Source organism: Rhea americana, unplaced genomic scaffold, assembly GCF_003343005.1.
Source record: "Rhea americana isolate MKP2758 unplaced genomic scaffold, rheAme1 scaffold_183, whole genome shotgun sequence".
Taxonomy (NCBI): Eukaryota; Metazoa; Chordata; class Aves; order Rheiformes; family Rheidae; genus Rhea; species Rhea americana.
In genome coordinates this window covers 1,844,820-1,858,829 of record NW_028185961.1, presented here as the reverse complement: position 1 = coordinate 1,858,829, position 14,010 = coordinate 1,844,820, and the positions used below count along the sequence as shown (strand labels likewise).

The following is a 14,010-nucleotide window of genomic DNA, read 5'->3' as shown; positions in this document are numbered from 1 at the left end:
CTCCCCTCCGCTCCCCTCCCCGCGACAGGCGGCGGATGTCGCGACACGCGGGCAGCCGAGGGCGGCCACGGCGCGGCCCCGCACGGGGGGGAGCGCGCTGCCCCCGGCCTCTCCGGCCCGCGCGGGCCCCTGCGAGGGGAGCCGCCCCCCCCCCCGCTTATCCCCGCGACCCCCCGTTTACCGTCTCCCGGAGACGTTTTTCTTCTTCCCCCGTTTCTCCCCTCTCCAGCTGCGCCCGGGGGCCCAAGGAGGCGGCGGCGCAACAGCACGGCTTGCTTCCCTTGCGAGCCATCCTCCAGCGTTCGGCTCCTCCATCCTCTSCCGGCAAAGCGGAGCGCGGAACAGAGACCCCTCTCTCCCTCGGCTTCCTAAGGAAGGTGCCCCCGAGTTYGGGGGAAGGGGCGAGGAGGCCGGCGGAGCTGCTTTTCGGAGGCCCAGAGCCGCTTGCAGGGGCTTCACCCTCCGCGGGGCACGACTCGCCCCGCTCGCAGCGGCCGAGGCCCGGAGCTGCGCGCCCCGCTGCCGGAGCCGCTGGCCGGCGGCGAAGGGCCGCGCCTGGGAGACGCGCGGCTTTTATCCTCCCTGTAAGCATGTTTGATACCGCTGTGGCCACGGCTGCCACAGAAACGGCGCCGGATTTTCTCAGGAGCAAAGCCCCCGCCACGGGCCACGACGGCTCCTTCCGTCACCTCCGAAGCCCTCTCCGAACAGCGGCACTGCCGCCGCGGAGCAGGGCACACGCGGCAGGCAATGCAACGGCTTCCGGGCACCGGAGTTACGGAAATGGCATTATTTTCAACGTTAGAGTTAAGGGCGAGACGCGCTTCTGACCTGGGCTTTATGCCGAGCAAAGGCACGACCTAGAGAACGACTATCCGAGTCCCTTCTTCTTCCACCGAGCAGCGCGGACGYGGCGATCTGCAAACAGCACGGCCAGCCTCCCCTAGGTGAGGGAAGAGAAGAAAGAGGCAGCCGCAGGTTTCAGTTTTAACGTTCAAAAGAAAAATCTGTTTGCTCAAAACGTTGGGTCGCRCTTTGGAAAAACGTAACGCGCGCTGCCTCGTTTAAAGGGATTTCAATTCGTCCGGGCGGGACTGCGCACAAACCGCGGTTTTACCAGAATTAATAGGAAAACGTTCCAGTTATACCCGTACGTGACGGAGAGGGGAAAGCTCTCGGTAAACCCGGCGCGGAGGGCCTTCTCCTGGCTCCGACCCTCCTGACGGTAACGGGCGTGGGTTCTTTCTGCCAGTAGTCCCACCGCGTAACGCCCGGGAGACTCGACACCCGATTCTGCCACTCTCATTTTMATTTAAAAGGTTTCATTTAAATGCTTTCATTCAAAAGGCACCGCTGGCAAAGCRGAGCTGCAATTCCACGACACTTACGTGCATGCTTAATGTTCTACGTCAGGATTAAGTGACGTGTAAATTTAAGTACACGCGTAACTGTTCGCTGGATCAAAGCCTAAACTGCGACTCTGTGGACGAGAGGAGCAGATGAGAACCCGTAACGCTACCGGCCGCTGGAGATGTGAAATGAATTTGAGCCGTGCCAGACTAGAGCAGCTGGATAAGCTGCTTACCACCAAAATTCAACCAGCTTCCAAACGGTCACAAGCGGGTACGGAAATAGTCATAATTAACACATTTTAMAATTAGCCTCGGGCCTGGGAAGCAGCAGAGTGTTTCAGGACTGCCGCTCTGCATGGAAAACCCCTACACTTGCCTGCGCAGTTAAATGCTGCTTCCAAGGTCAAAACTACCGGCGTGACCCCAGGCACTCGGCGCGCTACGGGGGAAACCGGCGTGCAGATAGGAGCCAGGGTTTTGCAGCACGCGGGCCCGGAGCGTGGCCGGGCGAATAAACAGCTCCCCGGTTACAGCTGTTAAAAGCGCAGCGCGCTGGGAAGCAGTCAGAGGCGCATCTTTTCTTCCCGCGGCAAAAAGGATCGCGGGCTGCTGCGCGAGCAGCTCCCGGATCCATGCTTTTGGGTGGCTGGCGAGACGGAGATTTGCCAAGTACCTCTTCAGCCTCACTGCAAGATGACATCCGCCGGCGTGAAGTGCTCTCAGCACCTCCCCGGATTGGGCTCCTAGCGAGCATGCCTGCGCTCTACTAGCTGGCTAAACGAGTCGTTCGCCAGCTTTGAACGAGGCTCTTCCTGCTCAGGGTTAAGAGCACAAAAGACGTTCGGCTGCAAAGAAAGAAAGAAAAAAAAAAGAAAAAGACAAAATCCCACCCCTCGTAACCGGGTACAAATGCGGGCTCCAGCATAAAGGGCAATCGTCAAAGTCGCAGGTATTTCCCTGCGAAGCGAGCTAGGTGAGCTCTGTCTTGGAAGCGTGAGCGCACACGCTGGGGAACAAGTCAAACCACCCCAAATCCTGACTCTCTCCCACCCCCGTTTGGCCAGTGGTTTGTTCACCCAGTCAGAGCACAGTCACACAGTCAGTTCGTTTAGGGAGGGAGGGAGGGAGCGAACGGGATGGAAACCCCTAAAAAAAAAACAGTATCACTAGCAAAACCGGGTGCTGTTTAAACAGCCCTGTTCCTAGCTCACAGACCCTCCACGCTGACGACAGGCTAATTCCACATTAACGGCAGCAACAGGGAGCGTGCAGCAGCCAGCACTGGCGTTTTGAAGACAGAACTAAACGCCAGGATCTTCCATTTTTCAAAGCATTTGTCCTCAGACAGGTTGAAAGCTTGTGTTGCTATTGTTACCGAACTTGGAGACCTGCAACAAAAAGATCAGTCTTGTTTAGATCTCTGAAGCATTTAGCATAGTATCAAAGAGCTGTGCTCCTTCTTTAATGGAGAAACCACCTACAAGGCACATCCGTTTTCTGACACGCTCTGAAACAGTCACTGGGAACAGCTCTTACCATAAATGCTTTCTTATTAACATAGTTATATGCTGGAAGTTTAATTACAGCAACTATCAATGCAACAGGAGATAAACGCTTTGCTTTTGAAGGGAATTAGTTTATTTGGAGATCAACATCACACAGGCACACTGCTGGAGATGCAAGCAAAGCCTGACCTTAATATTGTTAAATCTTGCTCTGGGGAGCTCTCCTGGATTTATAAATGCTTAAGAATAAAAACTTCCCTTTCTGAAATAAAGCCACATTCAAACATCGGCGATGCCCCCAAAGCCACGTGCACCAGTTTTTCTAGCGTCTGTTTTTTTTTTCCTGAGTAAGCAACTTGAAACATCTCTGTTATCAATGAGGAAAGGAGGAGGAAGAGCACCAGTTCTCTCCGAGAGCAAGGCAGGCAACACATGTAGGAAGAACTGCAGGGAAACACCGCGGAGAACGGGCAAAGCCTGCTCTCGGCTGCAATGTACTTTTGAAGAGTAACGAGGCATCCTCATTTGGAGCTCATGGATTCCTCATTTGGAGCTCCTGGGTTCCTGGCCAAAACCTCTGTCCTATAAAAATGTATTTTACTGACGAATCTCTGTGCACAGATCGGATCCGCTGAGGCAGCCGCACTCCCGCTTCAGGAAAAGGTTAGCTGCCCAGACGTCGCGTAGTAGCCAGAGGCATCCGAGGAGAACCTCTGGGAAAGACGGACGGAATCCAGCTGCACCTCTCCAAAATAGAAGTTTTCAAAGAGCTGAAAGAGAGGAGGGAGAACATTTCAGGAACACCTCGAGAACCRGAACCTGCAGCCGGTTCAGAGACCTCTCGCAAAAGTCAGCCTTGTGAAAAACGATCCCCCCACCCGGAGATCACATTAAAAACGACTTTTCCCCCCTAGAGACCACACTTAGCCTTCTTCAAAGCAAGCTCCAAGTAAACAATGTATGAAATGGGTAACTTTTCAGCTACAGCAGCAGCCACCCAAACCCTTCCTACCTTGTTTTATGACCTTTTCTCCCGTAGCGAGCTTGGTTAGCCTGCTCGCTCGCCTCCAAGAGCACCAACCCAGGGTGGCTCCGACACGGCAAGGCCTGCAGCCTCCGACGGAGGAAGGCAGGAGGCCAGGACGTTTTGAAACCAATCTAGGCTACAGGACACAACCACWTACAGTTTAGTTCCAACCCAAACTAGCAGGCTAGAGGCAAAGGCCCTCACGCTAGCGCTGACCCTGCTTTGTTCAGCAAATCCTGCTCCGTTCAGCAAAGACCTAAGTGCAAAATTGATGAGAGCGAGCCAAACCTCAGCCCCGGAAGGGGGGCTCTGCCACTTAATTCAGCGGAAGAAGCAGACAGAAGAGCGACGTCAGAATTTCTTGCAGGGAAGCTCGGCAGCGTTGCTCGGGGAGGCATCGTGTCGAAGCGCAAAGCGCTCCTAACTTTCCGCGAAGACGCTGGAAATCGCTCTGCCGGGGAACGTCAGCCGCGCCTTTGGAAAGCTTTGCAGTGGAGACACCGATTTCAAAACCCCGTTTAACGCTCGTGCCGTGGGTCACCAAGGGCCTGAGCAGTGCCACCATCCCACCGCAGCGACCTTCAAAAAAGCCCATCCCGCCTGTCTCCCGTTGCATTTTCTGTCTGTCCCTGCAGGCACCATCAGTTCAAGACGCTCGCGCAGCCCTTCCTGCCGTTACAGGATACATGAACGGTAATGCTGCCGATGGCGCGTTGATTCTTCCACACACTTCATCATCTAAAACCCAAATACTCAGCATCCGAAAGGCAGCATTTCACCTCCTGCAAAAAACGCACTTGGTTCTGGCYGGCACCGATGAAGGCATTTCCACTCTGCAAATACGCCCTTTTTGTAAGGGAACGGAGCTAGGGTTTCTTTGGGGACAATTCCTGGTTTCGCCGTYGCTCCTCCACAAAGGAAAGGCGCCCGGTCGCTGCCTCGGGGCAAGAGGTTCCCCGCTCGTCTCCAGGGCCGAGCAAGCAGGGCCGCGGCCGGGGAGCATCAGGCCGCAMAAGGCCTGCAGCAATTCACCTCTGATCGCTCACCCCCGCATCAAGCCGTAAGTTACCGCTGGCCCTTCCATCGGTGAGCGCCAGCGGGGGGGACTCACGCAGGTCCCGCTSCCAGCGAGCCCCCCTCTGCAGCAGCACTCACGGCGCAGAGCAGGGGCGAGCGCCGTCTCAGGGGCCGCAGAGCCCGGCGACACCCGGGCGGCTTTCACCCGTTTCTCCGCACGCTCCGTTTCCCCCGCCCCAGCCCACCGAAGCCCGCTGCTTTTCCAGCGGCGCACCACCCGGCCCTGTCGGCGCGCACGTCTCTCCCGCGCCGCTCGACCCGCTCTAGCYCACGAGCGGCGCGCAAGACGCCGGCTACCTCTAAGCCCAGACCCTCGGGCGCGCTGTGCTTCTGCTCTCCACCCGCTCAGCCGCTGGACTCAATTACTTGAGTCGGGACATTATGTTTTTCCTTTTGAGGGCTTCTAGTATCACCCTTCCGAGCGCGCTGGGCAACGCTGCTTCGAGGGCCCGGCAGCAGGGAGCGGGAATTTGTGCACCCATTGCTCTGGAGCAGGGAGCACGCTGTCGAAAAGAAGCTGTCCTAGGAGAGTATCTCAAACAAGGAAAGGAAGAAAAGAGAGGAAAGAGAAATGACTCCAGCCATACAAACTCCATTTTATACAATTAAAGATTTATACAATTAAAGATTAATTATGTCTCCAAAAGCCTGCGTAGTTCATGTTAGAGGACTTAGGATAAAATGTCTCATTAATAAGACATGTAGGAAGGAGGCTGGTCTCCTTTCTCTTTTTACTTTGGCTTATCTGAGAAAGAGGGATGATTTTGCCGAGATGGCTGGACCTCCAGCTCTTCAAGGCTTCCTGCAAAACTTACTGTCAGCATGTCCCCCACGCCCCAGACTTGACACCCCGGCTCTGTCAAAACGGGCACACGTATTTACATTCGCTTCTCTCGCAGGCCACTCTCCCCCGAGAAAAAAAATGGACATCGATTCCCTTCATTGCTAACGGAGCCTGGTAGGTGCACTGGTAAGTATGGAAATACTAGCATGTAAAAGGAATCTTTAAAGGAGGGAAGGGGAGGATAAGTCACATTTATTTCTGTAGAAACAAAGGTCCACAAACTTTGCAAGCACGCGGAAAAAGTGCAATGCTGGGATGTGCCGGTCCCACCAGCAGCCGTAGAGTAACACCTTCACACAAAACCGCCCTAGGGGAGAGTCTTGCAAATACCTTTTTGTACTACCTCCGCACAGCACGATCTATTTTTCGCATAAAAAACCCCCAGGGATACTTCAGAGCAGTACGTAGCAGTTAATGAGGTTATTAACGAGACCAACGCTCCCCCTCAGCCCCTCTTGCTTCACACAGTTGCGTGTCGCATTGGATCAGGAAGACGATCAGAAAGTCCCAGCAGATACGGCCCAGGTCAAGGCCCTCCGTTTGTATACTGCTAAAAGTAAAGCAAAACCCTTGTACTGAAGCACTTTGTATTCCCTTGGCTTTTTTAAGATCTACCACCTCTCACGTCCCCGAGTGTGTGTGTTTCCCTATTGATTTCTGGTAATGTAGCTGTACTTTCTGAAAGAAAACATGCTTCAAGACTTAAAGGACAACCACAGCCATTTTTCCTACCTTCGTTTCAAGCCAGCTTCTCACTGACGCGTCTTTGCTCCCTCAGGCTTCTGGTGACAGAAGCCACCAGATACCTTGTGTAGCGATCGCAGTCAAGACACTGTAAAGCCCCAAACCTGCCTCAAGYGATCGGGAAAGGGGCCCCTCAAACGTCCTCCTCCGAGACCTCCAAAATACCGGGAGCTGACCTTCCCATCAGAGAAGGCGTACTACACTTCAGCCCCTGGGGGCTCGGAAACAGATTTCAGAAAGCCAGGCCTCTGCTTCTGACTTTCACTTCTATTAATCTCGGGGAGAAGCCAAGCAGAGTTGAGAAAAATATTTCTCTCTCTCCCTCCCTCTCCAGCCACGGAAGAAACACTCTGGTTTTAGAGGATGGCCTCTAGCATCGTCGACAAAACGCCTCCTACAAAACCACCTCAGCGATCCTTGCTCTGGGCCAGGAAAGAAGAGACCCGGCGGCTGTTACGCTTCCCGTGCGGATTCCAGTAACCCCAAAGCACGGCCAGTCCCTTTCCTCCCCTTCCTGACGGTGTCTTGGTCCTCCTCTCCCAGAAAGGCTGCCTGGAGCACTAGGAGGCACAAATCAGTCKGGAGCAGTTAGCAGGAAAGGGGGGGAAGGAGAAACCCGGCCATCCGCACGGTTACTAAAAGCCGTGTCATTTGATTGGAGCGGGATGCAAAGCTCAGCAAAAGCGCAGTAATTCTATAAATCCAAACACACTGAAGGATTTATGTCCGCGTTGCCCAAAGAATAAATAAGAGGTTGGGGGTTGGGATTTTGCTAATATTATAAAYGAAAATGAATTTGATAGAGGCAAAGGGCAATTGAGAAAGTCAACACCACACGTACCACGCAAGCTCCTAACTCCCATCAACAGAATAGCACTTACTAGACTAAGTGCCCTCTGTCTTCCCGCTGCCTTCTCCAAATTAAATTAGAACCGAGTAAGGGAAGCGCATCGTTAACTCTTAACCCTCGTCCCCGCGCCCCTGAGCGATGTGCCAGAGAGAGGCTGCGCCGCTCGCGACACATCCCGAGGCTCAGGAGCCGCTCAGCAAGGTGCCTGGAAGGACACGAGCGTCTCCCTCGAGAGGTCCCCTGGAAGGGAGCGGCGGCACAGCGTCCTCCCGGGACCCGCAGGGAYGGCAGCCACGCCGCTTCCCGCGAAAGCGGGAAGCCCCTAGAGGGAGGGAGCGCGCAGGTCTACATAACCTACATTTCACACGTCAGCCAGAAAAATTACCATAGGTCCTCACGTGCGAGCGCTCCCCCCTCTTCCCTTCCCTTCCCTTCCGGGGGCCGGCTCCAACAGCACGATCTAGCAGGTGGCTGTGAAAGGCGAGCAGTCCTGCAAGAGCTCCCTGCAAGAAAGCTTCTCTAGATTTCTGCCCAGAAGTCATTTATCCCGAGCCAAGAAAAGCCAGCAGCACATCTGTCATGTTTAACATCCCCATTTCTCTCGTTTAAGACAAACCCATTCAGACRTTTGAAATCTTTCTTTTCCTCAGGTCCATTCCCGTCTATTACACACAAATTACGCAGCAGGGCTCCCCCGAGGTGCCAACAACCATTTTCTTAAGAGACGACAAAGACCGAGTATTTGTTTTGGAAGAGGAAGACTCACACATCAAGTCACTCRCTCTTAGCAAACGTAAGCCAAAAATGCTAGCGCAAACTTCGGCCCCCAAACCACAACAACTTCCTTATCAAAGTCAGAGCAAGAGATCAAAACCAGGATGGCTCTCTTCTGCATTTTTTTTTTTCCTTTTGCCTAAGCTTGTAAAGCAGATATCTACTGAAACACTGCAGAAATAACTGTAAAGGAGGAGCACTCCCTGATGAAGCAGTTAAGGCAAGCGTCTGTAAGATTTTCTGTTCCTGAGCACAGGTATTTGTCAAGCAGCCGTGCTCAGGCCCTCGCTTCCTGCGGACAGCCCTGCCCGAACGAGACGGCACCTTTGTCTTCAAACCTGGAAACAGCAGCAATAAATCACAGCGCCAATCCACGCAAGGACAGCAGCAGCGCGTTTCAGCTCCGTTTATGAAGAGCGGAGACGCCAACACAAACCGGTACTTTTAAATCACCCGTCACAGGCTCAACAAGCGTGAGAAATACTAACGGATTCGCCTGGAAAGGCGCTGGGCAGTGGGAGGGCAAAGTAAGTCCAGACAAGGGAAGGGAGCAAGAGGTATTTAAAACTTCCTCCGTGTAATCTCCGGTTTGCACTCACACTGACTGGCCTGGATTTTGCTGCTGCAGTCAGGATTATTGATCAGTTTTAAAGCCTTATGCTGTCTACAGCTGTCAGCCAAAAATGACCTATTCTGAATTAATAACAAATCCAAGCAGCTCTGCCGAGAGTCTCGGTGCTCGGGAACGCTGAGGGACCAACAACGTGCTGCACTGCCTTGCAATTAAAAACCTACCACCAAAGAGCAGCATTATCACAGGATAAAATACACACACACACACACGACAGTCTGCAGGGAGCTCGCTTTGTTGTGAGCTCCAGCCACATAAAGCCCGGCCTTAGGGTAGGGGTATTATAGATTAACAGTACAAAACTGTCCCCGGTGAATCGGCGCTGCAGGCGGGCACAAGCGTATAAATGCCATTAGTCTGTGACCGATCAGCTTAAGGAAGCCGGTTACCCTCTGCGGAGGGCTGAGGGGGGTTGCCATTCGCCAAATCTGGAAAAAAAGCACCAAAACTAGGAACTTCTGAGATGCGTGAAGAGGAGCGAGCGCGAGTCCGGGAATCTACAGCTGCGGGTGAGCTAGTTGTCGTTCACACTGCGCAATCCACGCCGACGCCAGGGCACCGGCAATCCTTTCCCCTCCGTTCTGCGCAGTTCGTAGGTGCTGATCTGCTCAGAGATCCCTTCCCGAGACCCGCCTGTCTCTACCTTCGAGGGAGAACACCCTCGCAGGAGGACTGCTTTTGAAAGGCGGAAGACAGCCAGCCAAACAGCTCTGTGGCTACGCAAGACAACGCTGGGAGCCAGAGTCCAGCAGCAGAAAATAATGCRGAGACAGCTCCAACTAGGAGATTAAACTCGAGTTTCAGAGGAGCTGCAGGCTTTACAGCTTCATCTGTTCTGCACACAGTGACAACAGGCACCAGTCCGCCCAGCTGCGGCCGCTACCGCCGGCACGTCCCGATCAGGAGCGCCAGTGAAAGAAGGAACGATCTTGGAAAGCAGGACGGTTGCTTTCCTTAGGAAATCGCCACGCGACAGCGCTGTTTTCCCCATCACAGAAAGGGACAAACAAACAAAGAAAATCCTGGGCACCTGCTGACAGGCATGGAGAAAAACGAAGCGGCGTTTCTTAAGGGGTGCCTGAGCACGGAGCAGTGGAACAYGTTTGTTTTCAGACCCTGCACACCATCCCTTGGGTACTCCCCACCGCACTCGCAGCAGAGCGTGACCGCCCGCCCGCCCCTCGTGCACTGGCTCGCACGAAGAGCGAGGGGAGGGACCAGACGGGATGACGCTACAGGCTGCGACTTACAGAGATCGGGCTCTTCTTCCATCTCGTACGGGATGATACACCGGAACGAACGCTTGTATAGCGCGGTCACAGCCTGGAAGGGAAAACGGCAGGAGAGCACAGAGCGACCGCTCCTCCCCGCAAGCGGGCTAAGGCACAGCTGCGCTACCTACGCACTGCCACTTACAGCAGGGAAGGCACCRGCTCTCCAGCGAACCGCTGCGTTACCGAGCCGCTGCCAGCATCAAGGCAAAAGACCTGACGGATCAAGAGTTTACCAATGCCAAAAAAAAAAAGCACTGACAGGTTCAAAATAAAGGATTTATAAACACGAAAGTGACACTTAGAAACACCAGCTAAGAAGAGTCCACCGAACTAGCAAATGCTCTCCACTGCGGCTCACCCGATTAAGCTCCTTTGCTACACAAACCGCAGCCTCCCTCCCTGCTCTTGGCATCTCACTTACCTGTTTAATGCGCCTCGGTGCTAATTTGCCTCGTTGCTGCGGCCACCCACGCAGACCTGCCAGGGCAGCTCAGTTCTCAGCGGCACCTCTGTCGCTCCTCAGCGGGCTTTCTCCTGAACACGAGCCGGCAGCGGAAAACRGGCGTCTCGAGGGCCTGCCCGTGCCCTGCTCTGGCTTCGCGCTGGCGGAGCTTCCCGGTGTCCGTCCCAGCCGCCGGCTAGAGGCTGTTACCTCCACAGCACRCGCGGCAGAAGCTGGCCCAGTTCAGAACCGGCAGGATGCGTCGGCCCAGCTCGTTCCTCCTCGTCCTGAGGAAGGCATCACCCCTTTCCAGCTGTGACCCGACCCAAATCCCCCTGACCTGTAACAGCCACGTCCGAAACCAAATCTTCTGCTGGTKCACAGAAGGCGAGCTACAACTGGGCAATACGTCAAGATCCGGGAAGTTTGCTCCATTAATGGATTTTTTTTTTTAGTTCTATTTTCACTTTCAAAATACGTTTTCTGAAGCAGTTCGGTGCCAAGAAAGAACATCCAATTCTTGTTATTATTCATTCTGGACACCGCCAYGCCAATGAATATCTGTCAGAGGTTTAATTGTGTTTGGAAGTCTGCCAGCAATAACGGACAAGAACTGCAGGAAGCGCAGGTAGACGGGCGCTAACCCGGAGAGGCGGCTCTCTGCAGAGCTCCCCACCTCCTGCCCCCATTAGCAAGGGTGGGAAAGACGACTAGGAAGGGCAGAGAGAGAAGGCAGCTGTCACCACGAGCCCACTCCCTACCCCAAGGCCTCGAGGAGTCAGCCACAAAGCACGGCAGGCATACGTGGATCGTGTGTTTTCCTCTGCGAGCGTGCAGCTGGCTCCGAGCGTCTTTCCACCACCAGCACAGCACCTTACCTGCGCACCCAGATAACGGGAGGAACAGCCTTTCCCCTCTCATTTTCTTTCAACCTCTTGCAGGCTTTAAAACGTGACAGCAGAGCCCTTTTTACCTCATTTCTCTTACACAGAAGAAAGTCTACAGACTTCAGGAGGGAAAAAACGCTGGTCGTAACAATCCCAGCAGCCCATCTCTGGGGAGCCGCTCTGTACATAAGCAAAGCATTAACTCCTTTATCATTGACATTCACCTTATTACTTCTTGAGCCAACTATTCACTACCCACCAACGCGATCTGAAACTACAAACAAGTGAGCGCCTTGCGACAGTGCAAGCCCAACGCAGGACGCGAGTCAGTTATGTCAGTTATGACACAGAAGAAAAACCTGCTTGATTAAGTCATCTATGCCTTCCCTTGGAAAACAGTGACAACATAACCATTTCCATCCGAAAAGGTTTCATTACTGTAAGAGCAAGAAGCACGTACAGGGATCAGGGAGAAAGATCTTAGGCACGTACGGTTGGAGGTTTCTTTTTTATATTTCTATTTTACTGAGGCTCAGTAAATGTCGCATAAATACCAAGAAGCTTTTGGTACACAAGCAAATGCCACCTCACATTGAGTGTTTCGCATATACTTCACGCAGTAACCACAAAACAACTGGCTGAAGAAAGGACTGAGAGGCCCTCTGCTCCACCACCCTCTCCTTCCCCAAGAGAGGAGCAGATGAGCTCCGTTTCAGTCATTGCTGACACATCCTGGATAAGCAACTCTCCTTTTCCTATCTYCCCCCAAAACAGAGCCCCTCGTTTATCCTGCCCCCCAAGGCAATCTACTCCAGAGCTTCATTATCCTTTCCTTTATGAAGATTTTTCCTAACACCTGCTTTGAGTCTCTCTYGTACAATTTAAGCCCATTATTTCCTACCCTATCTTCAGGGCACGGAAGACAATATTCAGCTGCTACTGGCAAAAGCTTCCACACGCGCCACGAGTTTTTCTGACGCGTAGCTCTCCTTCTTCTCTTTACTTGCCTCAAAACAGCACCAAGYCTTTTAGTCTCAGCTCAGAGACCACATTTTCTAGCCCTCACCTTAATGTTGCCTTCTGGGTTCTTTGCATCCATTCCACACTGCCCAAAGTACTTCAGCTGCAGGCCGAGGGCTAGACACAGAAGATTATTTTGCAGACCTTTGCCTCTTTTCTTTTTCTGGAGCAGGCTGACTTGGCTGGCTTGTGCTTGGCAGCAGCCCCCCATAACCTCACACCCCCTTCTGTCGGGCTGGTTTGTCGGCAGTTCTTCCCAGTCCTGCACCAAGGCCGCTGCTCCCTCCTGTACCTGTCCTYACACACAGCATCCCATTTGTTTCAGCCCAACTTACCAAGATCATTTGGAGCTCTCTTCCTTCCTATTAACAAGCATGCAATTTTCCTGCTCTTCCCCAGCAGGATTTCACCTCGAAAACTAAGAGGAGCCTGCTCCACACCATTCGTAACAGCCTCCTGACCTCCACGGGTGGGAAAGGTAAGAAGTTCCCAGATGAGCTCTAGGAACACAGAAGCAGCCGATCCTTCTCCTGCACTCACTGCCGTGCAGTTCCTCATAAAACCAGGGTACAGTCACCTCAGCTGCAAGAGAGCGACGCAGCAGCTAAAGGCAGTGGGGAGGGAGACACTCAGCTATAGTTTAAATTCATCTGGCAGGCCTGACTTCTGGCAAATAAAACTCTTGGGGGCTAGCTGCAGGCCTTCGTTCAGCTGAGATCCTCTCCCTGCGGGGCTCCCTCCTTCACAAGTGAAAACCACGCTGCAAACCTTCTCTTTAGCTCAGGGTTTTGGGTCTCCTCACAGCTCCATGAAAATTCATGTGCTTGTAGAAATCAAACCCTAGTTGCTATGGTGAAAGTCACTGCAAACTAAGAAACAAATACAAGCGGGACGTTTGGAGGTTACTGGATTTTTGCACATCTTTTAGAYGAGAATACAAAAAGCAGCACGTTTCAGGCTCTGCTAACTGCCCRTGCCCTGCTACTCCTCACACATGAGGGGTTTACAGTACAACTTATTTGAGGAAATTAATGATCAACCACTGCCTTTCTTAAAGGAAGCCTMATCCCTGTGGCTCCTAGCAGTTCTTGTTACAGCTTTTAGGAGAGCTGGGCTTCACTTCAGCTGCAGAGATGCCAGGAGGCTTGACGTATCTGGATACTAGGACAAGGAGCTGCCACCGATGTTACCCACCAGCTATCCTCACAGGAACAGCAAGATGAGGAGCCCATCCATGGAACCAGKACACTAATTCCGACAGACCTGGGAAATTATCCAGCACGAGGGATATCGCTACTTTTACCGATGCCCACTGGGCGGAAGGAGCAGAGGCACCTACAGGGTGACCGCCAGAAGGGCCGAGCTCCCGGGCTGGCGGAGCCGCGCACCCCTCCGCCCGCCCAGCACCCAGCACGGCACGCACCTGGGGGCGCTACCTGGAGGGGCCGAGGGTAACAGGGAACCTTAAAACCCTCCGAGTCAATCCTCCCTCTGCCAGCACTCAGAGTTCCTGCTAAAATTAGTCAGAGAGCTGCTGAGCATCTCTGGGTTCCACTGCCTTGTTTGGAAAGGGAAGTGCTTAT

The 14,010-nt window shown here is 53.4% G+C and overlaps 1 protein-coding gene and 1 long non-coding RNA gene across 6 annotated transcripts in view; both read right to left on the bottom strand.

The window, feature by feature from the left end:
* Positions 1–767: 767 nt before the first annotated feature.
* Positions 768–2,163, bottom strand: LOC146597487 (uncharacterized). The gene is made up of 3 exons (XR_014895496.1): positions 2,026–2,163; positions 1,389–1,480; positions 768–943 (listed from the first exon to the last, which is right to left on the bottom strand). It is a non-coding gene; the product is annotated as an uncharacterized LOC146597487 (long non-coding RNA).
* An 804-nt stretch (positions 2,164–2,967) lies between these two features.
* ASCC1 (activating signal cointegrator 1 complex subunit 1) overlaps positions 2,968–14,010 on the bottom strand; it is a 38,172-nt gene continuing 27,129 nt past the window's right edge. For all 5 annotated transcript variants that reach the window (XM_085302056.1, XM_085302057.1, XM_085302055.1 and 2 more), the window contains exon 10: positions 2,968–3,627. In XM_085302056.1, the coding sequence (XP_085158182.1) occupies positions 3,511–3,627 (117 nt within the window). In that variant the 3' untranslated portion in view covers positions 2,968–3,510. The remainder of the gene's footprint in view (positions 3,628–14,010) is intronic.